The following is a 16,387-nucleotide window of genomic DNA, read 5'->3' as shown; positions in this document are numbered from 1 at the left end:
CGTTTTAGTCCAGCCACTTCAACACTGAAGCTGCAATACGTGTTGGTTATCATGGCAGTTAGGTCAGAGACCAAGGTACATGCAAATCTTAAAACTACCATCCTCTGCTAGAATGAAACTCAGATAATTTAGAGATGTCTGTTGCTGCTGTAACTTCATAACCTTACTGTGATTGTTGTGCATTAGTTTGTTTTCTTTATAAATCATCACATTCACTAATGTGAAAGAGGGCATGAGGAGTTAGAGGGGTTCTTACAATCTGATAGTGAAATTAGAGGCGAAGATGTTACTCAAACACAGTGCAATTTAATTTGAAAATTACAGTTTTAAAACTGCAAACTGGAGTCTTTCCCTAAATCTGTATCAAAGGCTGCATTAATTGTGAAGAGCATCAAATGTCCTAAGATATTCAGTTTTTAAAAGAAGGATAATTCATTGAGTTTACATAAAGTTAACTTTAATTATCATAAAGGACTATCCTTCATTTTGAGAGACTGGCTTTCCTATCATTTGTATTATAACAAAAAAATCCAAACAGTGGTTGGAGTTGTACTTCAGCAAAATAAATGACAACTCTATGTTGAAATGTCCTCCACCCTCACCCTCATGTTTTTCCTTTAATTTTTACTGGTCTGTGAAATTAAAAGCCCAGATGCTATTTTCAGAGTGACCTGTCCGTTTTTTTACCTCCTTTTCCTTCCCTCCTTCCACTGCCTTCTCCCTTTCCTTCCCACAGGAGCCTTGAGAGGAACATTTAATGATTTGATATTCTGTGTGCTAATTTGTATGTTGTCTCTATCTCATTTCAGAGGGAAGAAGCTGTATGTGACCTTTTGCAATTCGTTGAGGGCGTGTCCCCAGAGCTTTTCTTTTAATAGCTTCTTATTAGCAGAATTTCTCTGAAGAGATGCATGTGTTTTGTGCATTTCATCAGCACATGTCATTTTGCACTTGGACGTCATTCTCCTGTTAAAAGAGTCTATTCCTTACAACTTGTACTGGGTCTTAGTCACTATGACCGCAGGTGGGCACAGTTAAGCTTATATTGTATTAGAGACCAGGTCCTATTTTGTGTGCATGGCAAGGAAAACATTGTACGTTCTTAATGAATGTTAACTAATGCTTTCTTAGAAAAAGAAAAAGAATACATAAGGAAGTACAGTTAATAGTAAGTTAATAGAAAAAGAACAAACAAACCCTGCTTTCATGTTCTCTCTTTTATTTTTAGTCAGTTTTTTTTTTAACCAATATTTTGGCGTCAAATCACCCTATCTTTCTTCCCTCTCACTCCCCCTCCCCATGTTTCCTGTTTTAACATGCCCACGAGAAGTGATAAAACCCCTATTTGTGATTTGTGTTCTGGGTGTGGCCCACTGAATCTAGGCCTCTGTGCACTTTTCTCCCCATTTTTTGTTGGTAGTGCATTGTGTTTGTGTGTTTGTCGTTGTGCCACAACTCCAGCCTCTATTAGAAAAGCTAATGACCTGGGCAAGTCAGTCACATACAGCAGTCGCCTGACGTGGTTAGCAGCATGACATACATTTCTCTTTGCTCAGATGAGGCAATAATTACCCCTTAGAACTAAGAGGCAGATGGATCACTGGGTTTTAGGCTAGTTCTCCTTGGGGTGCCTTGTAAACATGGCAGGTGGGGGAAATGGTGCATATAGTGCACTGATGGTTTTATGGGAGACCAGTGATTTCCCTGAGTTATAGCCATGTTTCTAATGTGCACGCACATGCACAGTCAAGTTTATGACTTAACCCATTAAGAAACATGTACCAGATCAATCAACTGAACAGACAGAATCCAAGATTCTTTGCAGTCTAATCCTGAGTAGGGTGTTTGCAGAAAGTACTTTGGTGGTTACAGTGGCTGAGGAGGAATCCTTCTTTGAGTGCCAGTGACCTAGAGGTAATCATTGTTGCTGTTTGTGGGAAGAACAATTAACGGCAAATTATAACCTGACTAGTGCCCTGCCGCGGCATGATAATGCCTCCAAAAATTTGCCTGGCCTTGCCAAACAGAAATATTTCTGCTATGCTTTTGTCCAGTTGAGGAAACTTGGCATCTGGATAGAGTAAGCCTTTGAACATAATGATCAGAATTGAGATGAACTGATTGGAGTGAGCTGCAATACTGAATTACACTATAAGTGAATGACTGCCAACATGCTGTGAAGAAAAAAAACAAAAACCCTAAGAATTTAGTATCATTTTAATGAGCGTGGGACCTAGGCACTGTTGCATAATATATATTTCAAGTGCTTAGCTGCCTCAGTGTCAGAAATAAGTACCCAATGAAATAGGTTACAAATGAAGGGCACACGGACAATGTTTCTTTGAGGACGTGGTAACTGCAATCAGGGGGACAAGAGCAAAATTTTTGACATTTAATGAAAAAATTACTTAGCAATGGGAACAGTAAAAGATAATCATGTTGGAATTGGACCATGCCTGAGAGAAAATCATGGTACTTAACGTGAAAATTTTTTATGTTGTACAATACTCATGTTTATGACATTGTTTCTCAATTTCTGAGAAATTTTGTTTGTCTGCTTTTGAATCCCCAGGAAAACTTGTTTAAAATGCAGATGCCTTGGCACCACCCGAGCCTATTATCTCAGGATGGGAGGGCCCAGGAATCCGTATCTTATAGGCTTTCTGGATGACTCTTAATGCCTGCTGAAGTCTGAGCCTCATGCTTTGTGTTCTGTATGTGTTTGGGGATTTTTGTATGAGGGATGGGAGGGGTATGCCCCAGTGGCATCCCAAGATGAACAAGGATCAAAGATGGCAGAAGTGGGGGCCAGCCAAGCTGTTTAAACCCATAGCATGAGGCAAGGAAAATGCTTCCACATTCCCTGGAAATTATAGCTTCTCACTCTATATTTACAATTCCCATGTCATTAGTCTTAGCAATAATATTATTTATGTCTACATAATGGGTTTAACTTGTGTTCAAGTGGTAGAAAAGCAAAAGGGAGGAGAAAGCATTTCCTTCCTTTATTTTCCTATGGAATCCTCTCTCTGGATTTACTATCTCTAGCCATACTTTTAATTCTTTTTCATTTACTTACTTTGGTATTAGGATTATCTGGGGTATACTGAAAGCAGGTGTCCTGGGTACAACATGAATGTACCCTGAACACCCAGTAGGTATACTGAGAGAGATGGAAAAAGAGAAACTGAGGCCTGGGAGTAGCAGGACATTCAGCTTCTTGCAAATGTCCACAAAAATGCATTACCCAATAAGCATCTATTCAGTTCCTGCTAAGGCTCAGGCTAAGGCTACAAAGATGAATAAAACACAGGGATTGGAAAAATCAATTATTTTACTGCCTTAACCCTGACACCAAAATAAATGGGATGACACATCTTTGGATGTGTTTCCCACACAACTGACTTTATCTCACTGATTTTGTGTCTGGTCCCTTTTACCCACACCCACTCCACACATACTCCTTCCTTGTCATTTGAGTTTGTTGCTCCATTTATTATCTGCATTGGCCTCTCACATTTCATAAGCCCAAGGGTTCAAAGAAGTAGCATTCATTAGTGTGGTGTAGTAGATAAACATGAGCCTTGGCATCAGCAGACCTGAGTTAAAAGCATGAAATGAGATCAGAAAGGTGGGCAGGGCCAGGTCAGGAACGGCTTTGTTTGCTGTGTGAAAAACTTGACCCCTGAGATCCAGGGTCTATACAGGAACTGGGCCAGTAACGTAAAGAGTGAGGCCACCTGGGTAGATGACAATAGAATTAGAGTCTAGAACTGGACAGTGTGTGCCCCTTCTAACAATATTCAGAATTCTTAAAATTCAACTTTTTTTTTTCTTACTATCTGGGCCAAATAGCACGCGTAAGTAGTTGGATATGGCTCACGGGCTGCCATTCTGCAATTGCTAAACATCTTCCAGAACCAATGAAGGGCTTTCAGCAGGGAAGGGTTGTCTGGTTTATGACTAGATTTATAATTTAGAAAAATCTTTCTAATTACATGTTGGAGAGCGGATAGGAGGAAACAGGGAACGACGGGGAGGAGCCCGCCTGGTCTGAAGGCCATTGTGGTGACAGTCTAAGTGAAAAATGATAAAATAATATGTGTGGGGGTTGGCCCCAGAACATACGTGTCTGAATCACCAATTACAAGTGGAATGGTGTCTAAATTTCCACTGGATGAACCCAAATGGAGGAGCAGGACTGGGGAGAAGGATGAGTCTGGTGAATGAGCTCAGATTAGGCTTTGTTGCATTTGAGATAAAGGTCTGGAGCTGTGAAGAGAAGTCAGAGATGTTGGTAGCTGAAGTGAAGGGACTTGATGATACAGGTTGCCCCACTATCTTAAAGTAGAACGTCCTAGGAAACCTTTTGTAAGCAGAAATGGCACAGAGCGAAGAAGCAGTCACCTTAGGACACGTCTTGCTAACGGATGCCCAAAATAAGGTAAAGCACAGACGCAACAGACACAGTTCAAAGCTCTGGCAGCTTGATGCTGAGATGTAGAGTGTAGTTCCTGGAGGACCAGCTCTGCAGCCACGCTCACTGCTCGGGCTGCACGCTACCTCTACAACAGATCGATACAAAACAGATGCTGAATGCTATTTTCGATATTTGCGTTTTTTCATAAAAGCAAACATTCTCTTCAGATTTCTTTCGGTTATCGAAAACAATGCGAATGTAGGTCTTTCCTGAAAGTGTAAAGCAAACTTTTTTTGTAAAGCAAACTTTCTAAATATGGGGGATGGCTGTTATTACCAAAGGGGAGAACACGGAGGAAGAAGGTTAGAGGACCCTGGCTAGAACTCTGAGATAAAACGAGAGGACGCAGAAAAAGGGCACCGAGGCATCTGAGAACAAGCAATAGAGGGGGAGGAGGTGAGCCAGGAGTGACCGTGTCTCCAATCCCAAAGGACAAGTGCGTTCCCAGAAGAAAGCAGCCAACGGGTTCAGATGTCGGTCGCAGCAAGAGTAAGTAAGGTGTGTATGTAAAAGTGCTCAAGGATGAGACCACTAGGTTATCAGGGATCTTAGGCAGAAACAGTCCCAGAAAACTGTGGGGATGGACTCCAGATTGCACCAGGCTGAGGTGTGAACGGGGGGTACAAAATAGGGTGTAAACAACCTTTTTTAAAAGCTTAACAGGGATGGGAAAGAGAAAATAGAATAAAAACAAGTGTTGCATTTAAAGATAGGGCGTTTATCAAATCACAGACATTTTGATAAAGTTTTTAGGCTGAGGGAAAATCGACAAGAAAAAAGAGAGAGAGAGATTGAAAATAGTAGAGAAGTGATAACTTTGTAATAAGACTAGGGTAGACCAAGAGAGACACATATGGGAAGAAGAGAAAGGCCTGAGTCACGTGAATATAGGTAAGTTTATTCATAGGTCAGGGTAGGTAGCTGAAGGATACATTTCACAGTCGAGGTTAGGTGCTTCTTCTTTATGCTTCTTCTATCAGACCACGTGACCTGGTTTGAAATTTTCATATTTAGTTACCTGACTCTCCAGTAGACTGTAAGCTCCATGAAGGCAGGAACACTATAGCTCCTTGCACTATACCTGACACACAGCAGTTTTTAATGAGTATTTATTGGAATTTGGTAGAAGGTATAATTAGGAGAACAGGACAAGTGAAATATTTTCATTCAGTTAATGCATCGAGAGCAGGATACTTAGTTGCTGGGGAAGTAAAACAACTAGAACGGTACCCAGTACTCAATGTAATAGGTTTATTCAGTGAAGGAAACATTCCTATCCAGAGGAGTTCAGCGTCTCTAAATGTCAAAGAGTCATTTGTGTAACAGGACCACGCCTCCAGTGCTGTGGTAGCTAGAAGAGAGCTCTCTTGCTAAGAAAATCAGAAAATGCCCCACTCAAGAGCTGGTACTCGGAAGCCAGGAGAAAAACAGAAGCCCGGTTTATTTTTTATTTGTTTACTTTTTTGTGTGTATATGTAAGTGTGAGATGTGTGTGTGAGGTGCATGTGTGTGTGTGATTGGTATGTGTGTGTGGATATGTCATGAGTGATATACATGTGTATGAGTGTATATGAGTGTGTGAGGTGTGCACACGCTTTGTGTGTCTGGTGGTGGGAGAACTGGAAGGTTTGGGTATCAGCAAAGCTTTCTGGAGGAAGTGATGCCTGAGCTCTGTTTATTCAACTGCAATCAGGCTTTCCTCCTCCTATTCCACTGAAGTGCCCTCCACCAAATCTTACGGTGGATTCTTTGTCTTCACCTCTTCATCCCCCCCAAATTCCCATCTCAGTAAATGGCACCCGCTTCATCTAGATAACAGCAGCCCAGTTTAGAGTCAAGAAGGAATTCAGCACAAAGCCACATACCCACGTTTCCCAGGACTCAACCTGACCCTGGCCACCACCCCGCCGCACCGCCCAGGTGGATTTTACTCCGAGAAAGCCCAGGGGAGATGCGTGCACTTGGGGTCCACAAGGCTGCTGGGCGTGCCTGTATTGTAAGGTGGCTTCACTGGTGCCTGCTCACAGTAACCGCCCTAAACCTCCGCTGCTGTCGGGCTTGGACTGTGGCATCTCCTGCTTTGGAGACCCAGTCCAGCCCCTCGTCTGCCAGAGCCGAGATCCTGCCCGGCTGCTCTGCGCATTGCTGGATGGTCGTGGCGCCCGCCCTCCACTCGCTGCCCGGGTTACCCTGCTCTGGCTCCAGGAAGCCAGTCGTGTTGGGCTGACTGCCCCCTCTTTTGAGGGAATCCAAACCAAACTTCCCAGGGCCCATCATGGGGGCTTGCCCAGCACTCACTCCCATCCCCTAGAAACCCATCCTTCAACTTTGCCCCGCTCCGTGTGAATTTTCACAGGACGTCTCCTCTTTCCTGGTTGGCTCCGTCTTATTCTCTCCTCTTTAGTGTGGGGGGTCCCTGAAGGTAGGATTCATCTTAGACGCCGACCCAATTCTCAGAATTCTTGAGACACTGTGGACCTTAACCTGCCCTTCTATTTATTCTGAGGTGTTTGTGAGGATTATCTTTTCCTTAGTGCTAATTATTATATGTTTTCAACTCAAAACTAATAACCATGTGCAAACACATATGTCAGAGTGGATGTAATCACATTTATAGGATTTATCTTGTTTTGCTTTTTGCCGAAGTGAGATCATGCTGTACTGACCCATGACCCTTTCTGTTTATTGAAGTAAATATTTACTGAACGCCTGTTGTGGGCAAGGTGCTATCCTAGGAGCTGAACTAGACGGATGAAGAGCCCTGACAGGACTCCTGACCTCCAGGAGTGTGCATTCCAGGCAGTCCCTGCACCTGTCACTGCTTGTCAGTACATTGTAATGACAGCTCGTATTCCACTGTTTGGAGGGCCTTCATTTATTCAGCCATTCTTCTGTGGATGGACCTTTCATCTCTGAGGCTAACTGTCAAAATTCAGAATTTCATTTTGTGAATGTCACTGGAACTAACTTGTTCCTGAGCATATTTCTTTCTCTCTCCCTTTTCTTTCTTTGTACCTTTTCTTTAAAGTGAAGTAAATACCATGCTTCACATATATTCCCTAAAGCAATTTCTTTTTTTCCAAATAGAAAAAAATTGACATGTAGCAATTACACAAACTGTATAATAAGCATTGTTTTTTCCTTAATGTTCTTTAACATTTCTCCATTTTTATGCCTTACTCCATCTTGACAAGCACTATCTTCAAATTCTCAATGTGAGAAAAAATAGAAGGAAGGGGGAAAGGATTTACATTGCTGCAAAAGAGCTCACTGTAATTCAGGTGTCCTAAGAGTGGTTTGCAGTTTCCTTCTTACAAGGTTCTCAAGAGATCAAGAGATAGCTTGTTAGTGTCTGTCTCTGTGTCTCTATTCTTTCCTTCCTACCTTCCAGCTCACCTCCCTCCCTCTCCGCTTCTCCCTCTCTGCTATCTTCTCCCAACGAGGAACCTTAAAAAAAAACAAATCTTTATAAAGGTATGGCTTAGAAACTGCAAATAAACTCATATTACTAAGAAGAGGGAAGATCAGAAGTATTAGTAACATCCCTGTTTTGGAAAGATCATAACCCTGTGAAAGAAAGAACAGGAGAAATAAAAGCTTGCGAGACAGAAGAATTCCCCACCCCCCTGCTGGGGCTCACCTGTCTCCTGGCAGTGACTGAGCCACCCTGGTTCCCAGTTTCAGCATCGGCTGCTCCCTCACCAAAACTCCTAGATAATGTGTCATTATACTACATTGACTATTTGGACCAAGATATTTACCCCTCCAAATTCCTCCTGTGGTTGCTCATACAAATCAGACAACTTGGCGCTTGGTAGAAAACCAAGTAGAGGCCCTTGTTTGAGAGAAAGCACGAGTCCTGTGAAGAAGTGGACTTGCCTCTCCTCACTTCACTTCATGTGCTCCTTTGCTGCCGAGTGCTGCACCAGAATGACTTTTATGGGAGCACTCAAGGCTCCAAAATAGCTCAGAAATCCCGGGAATGTTTATATGGGAAATGATTATTTTGTCTCCAAGAAACCAGGGAAACGTTCATTAAATAATTTCTCAGTTCTCCACTTGGTTTTTATAGACGTAGGTTGTTGCATGTCTTCGTGGAGGTGCTTCATTCCAATTACTTTAACAAGCTCACCTCCATCAGCACACACATACGCTTGCGTTTACACATCCTTCAGAGAAATTAAGTTCCCTTTGGCCCCTCATCACCTTGCACCTGCCATCTTATTTCCCCGCTCCTCTTCACAAGCAAAACTTCTCCAAAATCCTATCTCCGTAATTTGCCCTTGTCAAGCCACGTGAGTGACCACGTTGGCGAATCTGACATCCTCTTGTCTGTCCTCATTTTCCTTGATTTCCCAGCAGCGCTCAACACGGTTGAACAAGCTTCTTTCTTAGGAAAGATTTTCCTCCTTGGCTCCTGAGGTACCACCCCCTGAGAGTCTTTGTTAGCTCCAGCGCATCCCTTCCCCCCTTACAGGGTCAGGTGCCTCAGTCTTCAGCCCTCCTCTCTTCCTGCCCTCCCCAAGGGCTCAAATCTTTAAATTCCTCACTTGTAGGATGGTGATGCTCCCCGACCCGACCTCTCCTCTGAGCTTTAGGCTCACATATCCAACTGCCTACTTGATATCTCCAGCGTCCTGGTTAATTTGTGTCTCAGATTTAACATATCAAAACCAGAATTCTTAATTTCACCCCCCACAAACTCATAAACCCATTTTTCTCCAAACTCAGAAGTGACCACCATATTCTCCATTGCTTAAGCAAAGAACCTAGAAGGTGTTCTTGACCCCTTCCTACTTTTCATTGTCATATCTTAATGCTTCCAATTATGTTTCCAAAATGTATCCCAAATCCATCTCCTTTTCTCAATTTTTACTACTACCACCCCAAACCACTGTCATCTCTCATTTCTACTATGACAGTGGTCTCCACCTGGGTTTATTGCTTCTAAGTCTTCATTCCTAAAGGGGCCACACAGCATAGGGGTTAAGAAGGAGCCTCTGCAGTTAGCCTCTTTGGATTCATATCCACGGCTTACTGTAGCCTCAGGGAGGTGGCTTAAACTCTAGTGCTGGTTTTGTATGCCTATCTTATTAGTGCCTGTCTCAAAGAGATTAAGTTAATTAAATGCGTTAAGTAAGTGTTTAGTATTCTAAACATACCTGGTATTTAGTAGGCACTCAATAAATATTAACAAGACGTAACATCACTAATTCAGTCTGTTCTGCACAGACCAATCATGGTCATCTCCTGCTTAATGCACACGATGGCTTCCATTGCACTGGAGATTAATGTAGGTTTCCTGCCTATAATCCTGCACATGCTCGGACTTCCACCTGCCTTCAGCCTCATCATCAATTCTTCTCTGCCCTCAGCTTTCCGGGCCTCTTCTCAGTTTCCTCAGTGCACCAAACTCCTTGTTCCCTCTTCCTGGACTTTTCTCTTCCCTGCCTTTTCCAGGAATGGTTCCTTCTCATTTTTTTTGGTCTCAATTCAAATTACCTCTTCAGGACCTTCCATGACAACCTGTCTAATGAAGTACCTTCCGACCTCCCACCTAGCTAGTCTCTATAATATCACCCAGTTTGTTTCATTAACAGTACATCACAATCAAAATTTCTTCTCTCTGTGTTTTTTTACTTCTTCATTAACTGTCTCCACCACTAGAATGTGAACTCCTTGAGGACAAGGATCTTAGAGTCTTGGTCATCATTACATTTCTAATATCTTGAAGACTATCTGGCACACAATAGGAAATCAGTAATCATGTGTGGGAAGGAAGGATGGATGGATGGATGAATGAGATTCTTACACTTCAGCATTGGCAATTGTGTAGTGTCACATTGTATAATACTGAAGCAAATTAGTGTGGAGACTTGTAGACTTGTGAATTCTCACTCCGAAAAGATGCTAAAATTAGGTGAAGGAATAGAAGTTCAAATTTTGCTACTGAAAGCCTAGAATGCAAAATTATCTGAACGGCATGCATTAAATGGTTACTGTGTTGAAGCAAAAACTGGAAACAACTAGAGTTTTTTGCCTCAAATTTTGTGGTCTGTTTATGATGGGATGGCTTCTTTCTAACAGCTTCCTTTGTCTGTTTTTAATTTGAGCATTCCCAGAATTTCTGCTGTCTCCTCTTGGAGCAAACATAGGTAGGAAAATTTAGAAAACAGTTAGCTTGTGGTGGTGAGAAAAACAAGGACTTTACAGTCAGACAAACCTGAGTTTGAATCTTTGGGTCCATACCTTAGTAGCTGTGTGGCTGGATTTGTTAACCTCTCTGAGCCTCAGTTTTTTCCACTTATAAAAATGAGATATTATTAAAATTATATGATAAAAATTAGTATCCTTGCCACATGATAGCTACTTAATAAATGTTACTTTTCTTACCTACCTACATCCTTTCAGAGCATTGAATGGTTTGTAGTAAGAATTTCACAGGGTTCAGATTAACCATGAGTTTAAGCTATGACATTTTATCTGTCTCCATTGGACTATCTTAAAAAATGTCAGTGTCTGGAGCAGTAAGACTAGTAACACCTATAACAGTGTCTGGCACGTAGTAGATACTCAGTAAATATTTGTTGAATGGATGAATAAATAGTCTGTAAACACTTTTGTCATTCATGAGAATCAACTAGATTTCTATATAGTTTAAAGTAATGTTTCCTTAAAATAGAAATGATTCTTCCTCCAAATTATGCAACTGAACATTGAACAGCATCAAACCGTAACTGAATGTTTCAAGACATTATGGCACAAAACCACGTTTTCTTCCGCCTGATGTTATTTTTAAGTATGTCTTTTGGAATTGTTTAGTTCAGCATTTTGGAAAACAAATGAGCTCTGAGATCTAAATTCAGAAGTGAACCAGAAGTTCTAGAGATGTTTCTTGGACTTTGAAGAAATATTTTATATGTAATCTTTAGGTTACAAGGAAGTTGAAGTAGGAACTTGGTCATCATAATTGCCACCAAATGTGTTGGATGGCACTGGTTGTTAGACACTTTAATTAAGTATCAGGAAATTATATGGCACACACACACACTTTGGGCAATCCTAATATTTTAAAATGTGGATTAAAAAAATATATATATACAAATGTATATATGTGTGTGTATATATATGTTCACTTTGCAAAAAATATTCATTGCTTTCAAAATTTTATCAGAAAAGCATTTCAAAGTAATATGGAAAGGATAAATTTCCTAAAAATTAAGAAAATAATAATAATAGTACAGTTAACATCTAACCTTACACTGCATTTTAAAATGAATTCCAGATGAATTTGATATAATAAAAACTGAAATTATAAAAATCTAGAAGAAAGTGTAGGTAATAGTTAATTGATCTTGGAGTTAATAAGAAGGACATTCTAAGCATTAAAGCATTGGAAGACATCACAAAGGAAAATATGGAGAGATGTGACAACTAGAAATTAGAAAAGGTTGGTTGTCAAAAACATTATAAACTAAAAGCAAACAAACTTGGTGAACTATGCCAAAGGGCTATGCCTTTCATATATAAGGATTTCTTACAGATCAATAAGAATTCCTTAACACCTTAATAGAAAAGTTGTCAGAGGACATGAACAATACATAGGATAAGTGTAAAAATAAAAGGCCAGCAAACATATGAAGGACATTAAGCCTCACTGATAATTAAATACATGCAAGCTAAAACATCAGAAATACACTTTGCATTATTAACTTGGCAAAAATGCAAACAAACTAGTATTCATTATTGGCAGGAATTTAATAAGTGGGATACTCTCATACAATATAATAGGAATATAAATTGCCTCAGATTTCTCGGATGTCTTAGTAATCCATTTTTAGAGATATGTTCTATGAGATAATAAAAATTTTGACAAGAGATTTATCTGTAAAATGTGGTGTTAAAGCAATTTCAATAATAGTGAGAAAATTGGAAACATCCTAAAATACCCTACAAGAAGGAATTGATTTTTAGAAACACTGTGTTCCTATTTTAAATAGTTACTTATTTAAAATAATGTTTTTGAGAAATTAAATAAAACATTTTGACACTTTTAAAAACATACCCAAAGAAGAGATAATACTACAATGAACACCAATAAGCTGCTTGCCCAATTTATCCAGATTAATAGCAAGATGCTGTCATATTTGCTACATCTCTCCCTTTTTCTCTTTTCTCTTTTACTTTGCTGAAGCATTTTAAAGCATATATCCAGACATATGTTATTTCATGTCTACCTACATACCTCAGCATGCTTTCTTAAAAAAAATGGACATTTTCTTACATAATCACAGTGCCATTTTCATTACTAACATAATTTAACAAGGAATTTAACATAATTCCTTGGTACACTAGAGAACACTGAAACTACTAGCCCTAGTTGTCTCAAAAGTGCCTGTTTGCTTCCTCATGGTGTCATTTAACCCAGAGGCCAGCAAACTTTTTCTGAAAAGGACCATATAGGAAATATTTTCAGCTTTGCTGGCCAGATGATCTCTGTTGTAATTATTCACCTTTGTGCTTGAAAGCCACAGTTGACACTATGTAAAGTATTGGGCTGTGTTCCAATAACATTTGATTTACAAAAGCAGGCAGCTGACAGGATTTGGCCTGCAGGCTGCAGTTTGCCAACCCCTGATTTAACCCATTACTGTTCTCCATCTAGTTTATAAGGTGGACATTAGCTTTAAAGCTTGGTTAGATTCAGGGACAGTTTTTTTGTGGCAAGAATGTGGAGAATGCCGTGTGCTTCATCTCACATCCCATCAGAAGGTATATAACGTCTGGTACCCCACTGTCAGCGACGCTAGGAATACTCAGTTGGTACAAATGGGTGAGGCTTGATCCCTCTACTGCAGACTCTCCATCAGCCTTTTGTCTGATGGTTTCATCCATTATGTTTGGTGCCTAAATCAAGTATTTCATTATAAATAATTGCAGAATACAGTCGACCCTTGAACAACATGCATTTAAAGTGTGTGGGCCCATTTATACTCAGATTTTTTAAAATAGCGATATACCATAGTCCTACATGATCCACTGTTTGTTGAATCCTTGGGTATGGAACCACCTATGTGGTGGGCCACTGCCAAGTTACACGTGGGTCTTCGACTGCATGGAGTTTGGCACCCCTAACCCGCATGTTGTTCAAGGGTCAACTGTACTAATTTTCTGCTATTCCATCTACTTTAATTAACCAGAATGCTTCTGTAAGGGAGAACTTCCCAATATCAATGAGCGATTTAAGTTATCCTGAAATACAGTTTGTCCAGTAACATTTTCTACAATCAGGATATATGTTAATTCTTTCTTTCCTTTTAATCGCCAAATTTCAATATAAAGAATTGGCCCCTGGGTCACTTCCAAAGATTTTCAGTGGGTTGGGATTTTGGGGGAGTTGAAAGGGCCTTTCTTCTTTAGTTTTATTTTGTATTACTTTGAACTAACTCATAGATCTTTAAAGTATATCCAATGATTATCAGTCATTTGCATTTATTATTCTTTTTGATGCTCAAATTATTCCATCTTTGGCCAGTGGGGACCCTTTGTGTTGGCTACTGTTAGTCTTAATAGCTTCTTTCTTTCTAGCCTGACAAATTCCAGGGAGAAATTTTCGATAACAGAGTGATGAGACTATAATGTATGTTGAAATTTTAACAAAACGAAGAGCAAGCAAGCAAGTAAATCATATGTATAAAAAATCAGTAAGAAGTATGCCGAATAGCTACATATTTTTTCTGGGCAGTACAATTATAGGAAAATATTATCCCCCCCTCCTTTTTTTTTTTTTTTTTTTTTTACTTCTTTGTACGTTTCTGTACTCTACATCTTCTGCATTAAAGATTATTACTTTTATAATTAAAAAATCTGTTAAAATTTTAACAACCCAACAGAAGATTTTCTTTAATTTAGCAAGTTTCTTTAGTCATTTAAAGTAAGATACAAATTATTTTAAAAGATACTTATACACACTTTTTTCAGAATTATAAGTAGAGTCATTTTACGATTATTAACTATATCCTATATTCTCAAAAAGCCTGTAATGTAAAGGGAGAGGAAAATAGATTAAAAATCATTTTTTAACAACCTCCAGACTACAAAATTATATTAGATGTCTGCTTCTCTCATCTATCCTTATAGACCTTAAAATTTTTTTCCCTTAAAACCAATTTGGAAACTAGTTAGTAGTATATTTCTTACAGCACTTGAGGTGGGCCACAACTTCTGGAAGTTCCTGGATCTGTAAATGTTCTTCACTTATCCTTAATCCTGTGGGTTGATGTATTCAAAGCAAACAAACAAGAACAAATCAGCGAAAGAACTTATTCCTCAGTATAAATAAAACAGGGCATGTAAATTAGTCTCCTTCAGTGCAGATGGTGATCATTTAGATGTGGCCTCGATGTGGGTCACTTTTACCTGAGATCCACCAGGGGCCATCCCAGACCCAAGTAAATGGGGTTTTAAATTTTTGACCCTGGAAGGAAATCATCTCATATGGCTCCATCCCAAATGGATCACACTGTGTAAAACATGGAAAGTGGTCCTATTGCGTATATTTTTTTTTAATGAAGTTATACTTACCATGAATAGTAGAGAAAGAAATGTAAAAACTCAACTATGTAAGAGCTGGTGTGGGTGTGTGTTTAAGTGTGTTTTAAAAGAAAAACTCATTTCTCTCCAGTAGAACTGACAGTCTCCTACACTCTCTTCCTAAAGCCTTGGAGGAAAGCTTCCCTTATGCTAAAACCAGGCTGAAATGTTCTTACTTTTCTCCATTCTGGAAATCTGAAACAACCCACACTTTTCTGGGTAAATCATTCAGGATTTCTGCCATTTCCTGCCCAGAAACAGTTTCTTCATGGTGTCGTATTAGAAATTTTTCTCATTGATAATTTCTTTATACTAACATAACTAATAAAAGCTATAATTCTACAAGACAAATTCAACAGTCAAGGTAGCAGCAAGGAACAGAAGGCACACACAAAGTGTTTAACTGAAGCAGGTTTAATAAATAAATCTCTTTAATATGTGCTGGATCCGCATGTAGTTTGGCACATAGTAAGATGAGACGTGAACAAGCAAAGAACATCAACTTGGCTCCCTATTCTTAGAATCTTGGAGTAAATGTGAACTAAGAATATTTTGCATTGCATTTTGGAAAGGAATATTATCTTCATCTGGACTGGTGGTCTGCTTCCAGCTCTGATCATGAAGTTAAAAAGGAGGAGGAAGAGGAAGAGGAGGGAAGGGGAGGGGGAGGAGGGAAGGGGCCCTAAACAAGACTTGTTGAAAAAATAACCACTTCTTCAGTGCTGCACAGAGGAAAATACCTCAAGTGCCACAGGTGACCAGATGACTCTCTGGTACTGAAGCTCTGTTGCTTTTTCTCGGGGCTTAGTTTGCATAACTTAAAGTGTGGTCTCTGTAGTAGGAAAATTAATGGCCCTGCCCTTTCCAAAACCAGATTCCTTTGTTAGTGTCGGTCCCATTAGACAAAACAGGCAAATGCCCCAAGCTTCTCTGATAAGTCAGTTTTTCTTGGGTATGGATTTGCCTTAACAGATTTAGCAGTTTACAGGAACTATGCGCTGGAAGTGATATTTACCAACCCCTTTTACTTACTTATAAGCTCCATCAGTATGGGGGCTGGGTACAGTGCCTGTGGCTGGTTCAGTGCCAGGACTTGATACATATTTGTTTAATGAAAGACGATGTCTCATGTCCCTCTCATTTCCCCCTCAATGTGAAGTGCAATACCAGACAGTTAAGAGGTGATAAATGAACAGTTGTTTACTAGGTAATGATTCAAATGCTGTACGAGGTACCTGAAGTTAAAGATTTATTTAGGTATTCATCTTCTCAATCCTTGCCCCTGGAGTTATTGGCTGTAAATATTGATGACAG

The 16,387-nt window shown here is 39.8% G+C and overlaps 1 protein-coding gene across 9 annotated transcripts in view; it reads left to right on the top strand.

Annotated features, from left to right (window-relative positions):
• SYBU (syntabulin) overlaps positions 1-16,387 on the top strand; it is a 118,263-nt gene that overhangs the window by 50,047 nt on the left and 51,829 nt on the right. Inside the window, exon 1 of one of the 9 annotated variants that reach the window (XM_082434302.1) lies at positions 843-1,024. The exons of the other annotated variants lie outside the window; for them this stretch is intronic. Within the exon in view, the coding sequence (XP_082290428.1) occupies positions 1,015-1,024 (10 nt within the window). The 5' untranslated portion in view covers positions 843-1,014. Of the gene's footprint in view, positions 1-842; positions 1,025-16,387 lie in introns of those variants that run through there. 9 annotated transcript variants of the gene reach the window in all.

The sequence above is a fragment of the Balaenoptera physalus genome (genome assembly GCF_965194825.1).
Source record: "Balaenoptera physalus genome assembly, chromosome: 17".
In the NCBI taxonomy this organism is placed as follows: Eukaryota; Metazoa; Chordata; class Mammalia; order Artiodactyla; family Balaenopteridae; genus Balaenoptera; species Balaenoptera physalus.
Note: the sequence above shows the minus strand (reverse complement) of the source record. Positions and strands in the feature narration are given on the sequence as shown.